The sequence below is a fragment of the Arvicanthis niloticus genome, chromosome 3 (genome assembly GCF_011762505.2).
Source record: "Arvicanthis niloticus isolate mArvNil1 chromosome 3, mArvNil1.pat.X, whole genome shotgun sequence".
Lineage (NCBI taxonomy): Eukaryota > Metazoa > Chordata > Mammalia > Rodentia > Muridae > Arvicanthis > Arvicanthis niloticus.
The window spans coordinates 49,181,165-49,191,895 of NC_047660.1; the positions used below are offsets into that span (position 1 = coordinate 49,181,165).

At 48.1% G+C, this 10,731-nt stretch overlaps 1 protein-coding gene across 8 annotated transcripts in view; it reads left to right on the forward strand.

The window, feature by feature from the left end:
- The window catches only part of Dmtn (dematin actin binding protein), a 32,464-nt gene extending 23,616 nt beyond the window's left edge, over positions 1–8,848 (forward strand). For 7 of the 8 annotated variants that reach the window (XR_013109288.1, XR_013109285.1, XR_013109284.1 and 4 more), the window contains 4 exons: positions 6,527–6,591; positions 6,759–6,807; positions 6,952–7,202; positions 7,452–7,532. Coding sequence is in view for 1 of the 8 variants with exons in the window: in XM_034498296.2 (XP_034354187.1) it covers positions 6,527–6,591; positions 6,759–6,807; positions 6,952–6,959; positions 7,137–7,202; positions 7,452–7,532; positions 7,644–7,757 (383 nt within the window). In the remaining 7 variants the exon portion in view is untranslated. Of the gene's footprint in view, positions 1–6,526; positions 6,592–6,758; positions 6,808–6,951; positions 7,203–7,451; positions 7,533–7,643 lie in introns of those variants that run through there. The other variant, XM_034498296.2, reaches the window with a different exon arrangement.
- The last annotated feature ends 1,883 nt before the right edge of the window (positions 8,849–10,731 follow it).

Genomic DNA, 10,731 nt, shown 5'->3' on the forward strand with positions numbered 1-10,731 from the left:
GTGATCTTAATCACTGAGCCACCTCTCCAGCCTCCCCTAAGTCTTAGAAAGGCAAATAAATGGTGCAGAGGTCCTTCCAAATGTCAAGAACTGCCTGGGACAAAAGGCCTGGAACTTGAACCGGTGTGGCAGCTCAGAGAGCCTGACCATAGAGTAGCCTGCGGCGAGGCAGAGAAATGGGTGAAGGGGACCTTGAGTTCTGGCCTCTGAGCAACCCCAACTAGCCCGGACTTCTCTAGAGTCTGGTAGCTGCAGACAGGAGGGACAGAGCTAAGCACCCCAAGAGCAAGGCATGAGAACTCTTAAAACCTGACCTTGGAAGCCATGACAACTCACTGTTTTTGCATTCTGTTGGTGAAAGCAAGACACCAAAGCTTGCACAGTGGTGCAAGTCTAATCCCAGAACTAGGAGTCTAGCCTGGGCTTGGAGAGAAAAAGAAAAGACCCTATCTTAATCACGTTCTGTTGCTGTGAGGATACACCATGAACAAAGCAACAATACAAGAAAGCATTTCATTAGAGCTGGCTTACATTTTCAGAGGCTTAGCCCACTATCATCATGACAGGGAACATGGCGGCCCTCACCACACTAGAGCAGCACCCGAGAGCTACATCCTGATCCGAAGGCAGGGAAAAGAAAAAGCCTAAGCCTGGCATGGGCTTTTAAAACCTCAAAGCCCACCACCAGTGACACACTTCTCCTAACAAAGCCACACATTCTAATTCTTCTAATCCTTCTCAACAGAGCCACTCTCTGGTGACTAAGCATTCAAATATATGGGGCCTATGGGGAGTTGATTCTTATTCAAACTACCACAGACCCTATCTCCAAAACAACAACAATAACAAAAATGTAGATTTTCTAGAAATGAAACTAGACTCAAGGTAGAATAGATTCTGTCCCAGATTGAAGGAGCTACAAGGTTTCATTAAAAAAGGAAGCGCAGTATATGGAAGAGTTACAGGTTACCTCTGGAAACGATCTTCCCAACTGGTTTGTAGATGAACAGATTGATCAGCCTTCTGTCCCTGTATGGAAATACCTGGCTAGACCTGTGGAACAGGCCTGGAATCTGAGCTGCTCAGGAGACTGAAGCAAGAGAATTAAACATTTAAGGCATCTGGGCGTAGTGGTGCATGCCTTTAATCCAAGTACTTTGTAGGCAGAGGCAGGTGGATCTCTGTGAGTTCAAGACCAGTCTGTCCTACATAGAGAACTCCAGGACAGCCAGGGCTACATAGAGAGATCCTGTCTCAAAAAGAAAGGAGCAAAGGGAGGGAGGGAAGGAGGGAAGAAGGGAGGGAGAAGGGGAGAGAGAGAGAGAGAGAGAGAGAGAGAGAGAGAGAGAGAGAGAGAAACAAGAAAGAAAAAGAAAAGTTTACGGCCTACCAAGACTCAGAGTGAGTCTAAGTCTAGCCTGGACAATGTAGTAGACCCTGTTTCAAAATAAAAAAAACCTTTTAGAGCAGGGCTGGAGAGATGGTTCAGCAGTTAAGAGCACCGGCTTCTCTTCTAGAGGACCCAGGTTCAATTCCCAGCACCCAAATGTCAGCTCACATAGGGTTTGCCCTTAGATCTGAGACAATTCCCCCTTTTCTTTTGCCTCTTCTTCCTCCTGTATAACTCCAGTTCCAAAAGATCTGACACTCTCATACAGACATACATGCAGGCAGAACACTAATGCACGTAAAATAAAAGAAAATAAACCAAGCCGGGCGGTGGTGGCACATGCCTTTAATCCCAGCACTTGGGAGGCAGAGGCAGGCAAATTTCTGAGTTCGAGGCCAGCCTGGTCTACAGAGTGAGTTCCAGGACAGCCAGGACTACACAGAGAAACCCTGTCTCAAAAAAACAAAAAACAAACAAAAACAAAAAACAAAAAAACCCAAACAAACAAACAAAAAAAAGAAAATAAACCATTTAAACAAACAAAAAACTATCTGAGCCTGGTTTGGTGGTGCACACCTTTAATCCTGGTGCTTTGAAGCAGACAAAGGCAGATCTTTGTGAGTTCAAAGCCACCATGACCTAGATAGGGAGTTCCGAGTCATCTAGAGTAGCATAGTGAGACCCTGTTTAAAAATTATTTGTTTTATGTATGGGAGTTTTGTCTGCATGTATGTCTGTGCACTGCATGCATACACAGAGGCCAGAGGAGGGTGTAAGATTCCCCTAGGGCTGCATGTTGTGAGCTGCCGTGTGGGTGCTGTGAACCAAATTGGGGGTCTTCCAGAAGAACAGCCACTGAGCCATCTCTCTAGTTCCAAATTTCTAAAAGGTGTGTGTTTGTGTGTGTGTGTGTCTGTCTGTCTGTCTGTCTGTCTGTGTGTTGAGGATAGATATCAGAGAACAACTTTGTAGAGTCAGTTCTATTTTTTTCAACTTGTATGTGGATTCAGGGGATTAAATTTACATTGTCAGGGTTGCAAGGCATTTGCCTTTACCCCTTGAGCCATCTCTGTGGCCCTGTTCCTACCTTCTTAACTTCTCATAATTTTTGAAGCTTTGCAATATACTGAAACCATATCCTAAGAGTAACACATCTTTTGGGGTTCAGAGAAAAGGGGATAGATCTGAGAATTGCTCAGATCAAATCCACTGAAGTGAATCCTATGACCCATCAGAAGGGGGATAAGGGAGAGAGGTGTCGGGGCTTTATCCATGTAGAACAAATGGTTGGCAACTGAGTTTGGCAAGCTAGAAGCTGGAGGGTCTGCAGCTAATATGTGTAGGAAGTGGGAAAAGAAAGTAAGATTACTCATGGAGAAAGGAAAGGGGAATTGAGCGACCAGGCCTGCAGAACATGAGGCCTTAGCTCAGTAATGACCACCGTGTTCAAGGGCTGGATAGTGAGACCCTGTCTTTAAGAAAAGGAAAATCTAGACTGAGGAGCATGGGGAGGAAATAGAGCCCTGTGCTGGGGAGGCAGCCGTGGAAGACCTCCGCCATTGAAGGAAGGACTATTGCTGCTGAGCCAGAGGCTGGACTGCTTGGTGGGAATATTGCAAGGTCTTTCCTACGTGAGATTCTAATCCATAGCTGAGGGAATAAGAAGTTATGGGCTGATCTGTTGCCAGCGTTTGGTAAAGAAGGTGCTGAGGGACTACAGTGCCAGGCAACTGTCTCCAGGGCATTACTCTTTGGAAGAGTGTAGAAGACTGGAACAAAGAGACCCAGTAGGACTGGGAATATTTGCTTTGGTTTTGTTGTTGGTTGGTTGGTTTTTGGTAGGGGTTGTTTGGTTGGTTGGTTGGTTGGTTGGTTGGAGGTATGCCTCCATACTTCTGCCTACAAAGTACTTGGATTAAAGGCATGCACCATTATGCTCAGATGCCTTAAATGTTCAATCTTAGGAAACTGATGCTAGCCTCAAACTCTTATTTTGCTGCGGATGGCCTTGAACTCTCCTCCTGCCTTTGGCCCTCAAAGTGCTATGATTATAGGCATTTGCTGCCACATCCAGAACTGAAGGACCAGTAAAGTGACCATGGCTAGGATGCATGAACAGCATCCAGGCCTCAGGTTTGAGGTGGGTGGGAAGATTTGCAAAGAGCATTTTAAAGAATATAAAGTCTGTAGTTGAGGCCCGAAGAACGAGAGTAATACAAACTGTCCCAAGGGGTGGATACAGTCTCGGTGTTCCAGATTCCTCTATTCAGCTGCAGAGATGAGCTCTGTGACTTCCCTTTTGGCTTTGTAAAGTTAAATACTCAAGTTCCCTCCTTACTTTGGCACAAGACCCTAGCTATCTATATATGTCATGTGGTCATATAGGTGGGTTCCTGACAGATCTAATCAGGCTCAACATTGCAGTGTCACGAACAGACATTACCTTGGAATCGTCACTTTCAAACACAAACATTCTGTCCTAGTTAAAGTTTCTATTGTGGTGGTAAAACACCATGATCAAAAACAACTTGGCAAGGAAAGGGTTTATTTTGTCTTACAGCTTGTAGTCCATCATCCAGGGAAGGCAGGGCAGGAACCTGGAAGGAGGAACTGATGCAGAGGCCATGGAGGAGTGTTCCTTACTGCTTGCTCCTCCTGGCTTGTCTGGTTTGTGTTCTTATACTATCCATGACCACCTTTGTAGGGGTGGCACCACCCACAGTGGGCTGAGCCCCCCAACATCAATCATCAGTCAAGAACCTGCCCCCACCGGCTTGCCCACAGGCCAGTCTGTTGAGGGCATTTTCCCAATTGAGGTTCCCCTTTCCCAGGTGATTCTAGGTTGTGTCGCGTTGACATAAAAACAGCCAGCATGCATTCTGAAAGTGATTTGGGGTGAAAACATTTTATATGTACTTGATGTATTGTAATTCTGTCCATCAAAATATAAATGTTCCTTATTCTTACAACTTCGTGACATACTTCAGCAATGAGTGGTGACTGTGAGAACCAGGGACTTTCTTTTGTCCTCCCTCCCCATCCCTTTAGTGTGTTCTGTGAATCTGAACTCAGGTTCTTGTGTTCTCAAGCAGTTAACCCTGAGCCAGTCCCCAGCCCTGAGAGCTGCTCAGTTCTTATGCAGGTTTATCATTCCTTATCCAAACGCTTAGGATTTGAAGAGTTTCAGACTTAAAGAGGGTTTTGTTTCATTTCCTGGATTTTAGGATATTTGAATAAATTTTACCACATTAGAGACCCCCTAATCCTAAAATGAAAAATACTTCCAAATCCAAAACTGAAAACCATACCAACAAGACTGAAAAAGTTTGGAATCCAGAGGAGACTGGATTTCAGATTTTGAACTTTCAGTTTAGAGATGCTAAACCTATGTGAGAATAAGCGCTGGGTTCCCCAAGCCTGTTTTGTTTTCAGGCACTGAACTTCCAGTAGACTTTAGAGGACTGACGCTTATGGTGCTGAACCTACCTACGCTGGACATTTAACAAAATGCCTATCAAAGCAACTGCAGTAGGATACCAGCCATTTCTACTAGTTAGAGACAAAGGAGCTTTGGAGGCTGGCCCACACGAAGAACGGTAGCTTCTATCTGTGTGTGGTGGTAACTACTTTTAATCCCAGCACTCAGGAGACTGAGACAGGCAGTTCTTTGTAAGTTTGAGGCCAACCTGATCTACAAAGTGAGTTCCAGGACAGCTAGGGCTACACAGAGGAAACCCTGTCTCAAAACAACAACAAAGAATTTTAGTTTCTAGACGTGGTGGCACATTTCTGTAGTCTCGGCACTTAGGAGGCTGAGGCAGGTGGATCTTGAGTTCAAGGCCAGCTATGGCTACATAGACCGGGGGGGGGGGTGGAGAACAACAACAAACCCTTGTTGCAAACTAATCTCTGTAATTATAACTTGTACTGTTCAAAAATTTAGTGATTTACTGCTCCTGACCGCCCGAGCTGCCCCATGCTTGGGGGCCAAAATGTCCCAGACTGCTCTGCTGCTCCTGTCCGAGGGTCAGGGTCTAGCAAGAGAGAGAGTGTGGGGAAGAAGGGGAAGAGACACAAAGAATAGAGACAAAACAGAGTGTGTAGTCAAGTCTCGTTTACTGTCTCCCAAAGACTATATTCCCACCTCCTATTGACACTATTACAAGGAAATCCTGGGTATTTGTAAGCACAAGCAGGAGAACACAGGTGAAGACATTTTACCACGTGCACCATGCAGCTGGGGTCACTAAACAGCAAAACAAGATATGTGGGATAAAGATGTTTGTCAGAGTGTGCTCAGCTGTTGTAGGCTGTTGAAAAGCAAGGCTCTTATCAGGGTATAAAGGCTCGAGATGGCTGCAAAGTTGATCTAGCCGCTTTCTGCTAAAGTCGGCTCCCAACAATTTACAAAAGGTACAAGTTGCAAATGATCTCCAGTGATGCAAATAGGAAGTGTGTTATGTGTATACATGTGTGTGTGTAGTGTAGACAGATGACTATACAGGTATGTTCATATGTGGAGGCCAGGAGAGGACATTGGGGGTTCTGCACTATTGCTCTCTGCCTTACTTGAAGTGGAAGCTGGACTGGCAGTGATCCCCTTGTCTCAACCCCACACAGTGCTGTGGTTACAGGTGCTCACAGCCATGCTCTACTTTTTAAGTGTGTGCTAGAATCCAAACTCAGGTCTTCATACTTGCAGAGCAAGCCCTCTTACCTACTGAGGCAGCTACCTAGCCTCAAACGGGAACTATCCTGACTGCATTCACTGTGCTAAGATGACGACTATGTTGGAACTGTGCTGTCAAATGGCCAGAAGTTGACCGCTGTTAATACTGTTGTCATACCTTCGAGATTTCACTTAGACTCTTGTGTATTTGAAGTTCTCGAACTTACTTCTCGGTGACTGGAATGACATGAGCCTTAACTTTGCCTGGGGTTCACTCTAGACTTCTGGCTCACTTCTTGTTAGAGAGAAGAGGGAAGATACAGGCTCAGCAGAAGCCACAGTGCACTCACTGTGGAAGTCCACAGAAGCCTGCTGAGTTCTGGCCAGGGAAAGCCACGGAGGCAGCTGTCTTAGGAAGGACTGGCAGAGTCACGGGACTAAACCTGAGCCCTCTTGCTCTCTTTCAGCCTTGCATTCGGGAACATCTAAATCCTCTTCCCTTCCTTCCTATGGCAGGACCACCCTGAGCAGGGTAAGGCCTTAGGACCAAGCCGGGGCTGCATGGGAGAGGTGTGTGTCCACCGTTGCTTCTGAGTGGCCAAGCATTTGGAAGTGTTGGGTAGTGGGAGGCCCTCAGAGTAAAGGAGTCTGTTGAAGGTCGTCCTCAGCTTCCTCTGATTTCTTTGTATCATTTCCTAGCTACAGTCCACAGAATTCAGCCCATCGGGAAGTGAGGCTGGGAGCCCAGGTGAGCAGTGGGGTCACACATCGCTGGGACTCGGGTCTCCACAGACTTTATAGACAGCCATTGTCCAAGGTGGGCAGTGGTTTAAGATCAGGTGAAGGTTCAGCTTCTGAAGCTGTCTCTAAACCTTGGCTCTTGTCTCCTTAGGCCTGCAGGTGAGCACCCCTTGGAGGGGAGCAGGAGAACCTCAGGAAACCAGAGCCAGGCATGGGTACTGGTGGGGGAGGGGATACAGCCCAACAAGTTGCTTGGCGAAGACTGAAGACACCTAGGGTAAGGTTGAGAAGGTCCCCCTGACCCACTCTGGCTCACTGCGGCTTTGGTCTCCCCAGAACGGAGAGGGCCAGAGGGGGAGGATGGATCGGGGGAACTCCCTGCCCTGTGTGCTGGAGCAGAAGGTGAGGGCAGGGGACCTGACCACCACAATGGGGTGGGCTTCAGGGGGGTGGTGAAGCCCACCAAGCTGAATGCGCTCAGGGTGCTCCTGGAGATGACGGGGTGGGGGTTGGTGGGCAGCAGGGAAGACAAAGGAGATGAATGGCAAGATGGCATGAATCCCAGTGGCCTCTGCAGGGGGGACCAGGGGAATCAAGGGGGTATGAGCACAGGAGACTAGGAACCTAAGAGGGTTCTCTCTGCCTCTCCAGATCTATCCCTATGAGATGCTGGTGGTGACCAACAAGGGGAGAACTAAGCTGCCTCCGGGTGTGGACCGCATGAGGCTTGAGGTATGCAAGAAAGATGGTGGCATGGGGGACGGGCCACCCAGAGGGGCTGCCTTTGACTTTGAGGCTGTAGAGGCTACCTCCTTAATCACTCAGTTGCCCTTGTCCCCACAGAGGCATTTGTCAGCAGAGGACTTCTCTAGGGTCTTCGCCATGTCTCCTGAAGAGTTTGGCAAGCTAGCCCTGTGGAAGCGGAACGAACTCAAGAAGAAAGCTTCCCTCTTCTGACATCCCTGCCAGCTTGTCCTGTCTGTGACAGTACCTTCCTTCTGCTGCTTTGAGGCCCTGAAGCTGGGGCTGTGAGACCCCACAGCGTCCTCTTCCTCTGCTGGCTGGGAGCAGCAGGAGACAGGACAGAAGTGTTGGGCTCCATTCCTCAGGGAGAGAGCCAAGAAGGGCACAGTCCCAGAGTCATGAGGCATGGACTTCCTTCCCCACGATGGGCCAGGGGGCCTTACCTTTTCCCTGGGCTCCACTGCCTAGCCAAACCCAGCCCGGACTCCAGCACACAGTCAATGTTTGCACCCGTTCCCTGTCTGTCACCCCACATGAGGGTCCCCAGAAGACAGTAAGGAGAAATGAAGGGGGGTTCATGGGGGAGGTCTGTCTGCTGTCCTGTACAGGGGGAGGCGGCAGCTCTGGGACCCTGTGCCTGCCCACCCAAAGGCTCCAGCCAGCTGCACTCCTGACAGCTTCCTGCACTCCGGGCCAGATGCTTCTCTAACTGGCAGAAGCAGGCTCTACCTGGGCCTCCTCCAGCTGGGAGGCCGTCCTCTCTCTAGCTTGTATGTCCTGTACTTTGCAACCCCTAAGCTTCAAACCTCTTGCTCAAGACCCAGGGCTTATTCAAAGCTGTGGCTAAGAGCCGAGATGCTGTTCACACAATGCCTCACCACCACCAGCCTCCAGACAAAACCAGATAGGATGTTCCCTTCTAGCACCTGTCCTGGGACCACTGAGCCCAGGCCTCAGCCTCCCTTAGATGGGATGGAGAGGCCTAGCTTAGGACATCTCTGAGAGCCCAGGCTCCCAGGTCCCTCCATTGCCATGCATCTCCTACTGTGCTCTCTACAGAATGTAATTTATTGGGGCACCCTCTGCTGCTTCCCTTCCCTGACTCCCTGCCCTACCTAATTGCACTTCCAGTCCTGTCTGTCCACATATGTAAGTGTATATAATTATACATATATATACATATCTATTTTGCCTAGGTCTGGGTTTCATTTTTACCCAGACCCTGGCACTCCCTGTCCACTGTGTGTGTGATCATGCTGGTAGGGGTAACTGCTTGGAATTAAAAGGTTGCACTGGGTCCTAAATCTATTGTTTCCATCCATGCCTGTGCATGTCAGATAAGCACTTTACCACAATCAATAGTCTTATCTCTTTAAAAAACTTTTAAATTTTAAGACAGATTCTCATTGAGTTGCCCAGGCTAGACCTGACCTCTCACTCTGTAGCTCAGGAAGTTTTGGTCTTCTTGGTTCAGTATCAAGTATCTGGGAGTATAGGCTTAGGCCAGAAGCCAGAACTATCCATTCATTTATTCTGTTTTGTTGTTTTGTTTGAAATAAGGTGCCTCATAGCAAAGGCTAGCCTTGAACTTGCCACATAACCGAGGTTGACCTTGAACTCCTGATCCAGTGTTTGCCTTCCAAGTGCTGGGATCACAGGCATATACCACATATTTGTGGGTTTTATTTGTCTCACGTAGCTCACACTGGCTTCAAACTTACTTGTATGTGAGGTTGAACTTCCTGTCCCTCTTCCCTCTGCCTCCCAAGTGCTGGAATGCACCAACAGCTATGGGTTATTCAGTGCTGGGAATCAAACCCAGGGTTTCTTGCTTGCTAGGTGTGTGCTCTACCAACTGAGCAACATCAATAACCCATGTTTGTTTCTTTATAAGTCACCAACCCTGAGTCATAGGGACAGGTGACATCAGGCTGAGAAAGCCTTGGAAAAAGTTTTCTGTGAGCTAGAGGGGCTTAGAGACAATACTCACAATAACTTTCCTTTCTCTAGGACACAGGAGCAGGGGCTGGTCTAGATAGAGTGAGTGCTACTTGCCACTTCTCCAGGGTCTCTGTGAGACAGAAACCTGTGTTTGTTTGTTTCTCTCTCTCTCTCTTTCTTTCTTTCTTTTTTTGTTTTTTGTTTTTCAAGACAGGGTTTCTTTGTAGCCCTGGCTGTCCTAGAACTCACTCAGTAGACCAGGCTGGCCTCGAACTCAGAAATCACCTGCCTCTGCCTCCCAAGTGCTGGGATTAAAGGTGTGCACCACCACTGCCCAGAAACCTATGTTTCATAGTTAGAGGGAGTCTCAGAGGATAAGCTCAAATAGACAGGCCTCCCTAGAACCCAAGGTACATATGCAGCAGGGAGGCTGCCCAGCACCAAGCAGAGGAAGCAGGAATGGAGACCTGGTCACTAAAGAACAAGTGGGGCCAGGGAAGGCGGTGGTGACTCTGACTGCTTTGGTGAAGCCTTCTGCCTGCAACCACAGAAGAGGTGCATGCCTGAGGTGGGGCTGAGTGTGCAGTTTGTTTGGAAGACCAAAAAGAAGACAGGGGATGTGCGTGCACGTGGGAAGAGGACTAGCGGGCCCAAAAGCAAATAGATCAGAACCATTCAAAATGAAACAATGATTTTATTACTATTTGAACCAGAGTTTGCAGTTGAAGACTGCCTTGAGTCATCTGCTTCCACTTCCTGAGTGTTGAGGTGACAGGTGTGTGCCATCACACCTGGTTTGCTTGGTGCTGGGGAGCCAACCCAGGCTTTGTGTGTGCTAAGTAGGCACTCTGCCTAAAAGACCTACTATACTCCCAGCCCCCGAACAATGATTTTAAGTAGGCTTATGTTTACAGCATTATCCTTGAAATAAACCTGTGAGGTCACTAGGAGAGATTGTTTGACGCCTTCCAACAAATGAGAGGATGTTTTACCTGAAACCCAAGGCTACATAAAACCAATGAGTAGACCATGTATGTGTGTGTGTGTGTGTGGTTGGGGGGGGGGGGTTGGGCAATCTTCTATCTCATTTTGGGGGGGAGGGCATTCAGGGGAGTGGTCATTGCTGGGGATCAAAGCCAGGGTCTTGGGCATGCTAGGCAAGTACTTTATTACAGAGCTACTACTTCTCCAGCTGCCCAGCACCGGAGATATATTTGTCCAGGGGAAGCAGGACTAGGCTCCCCTT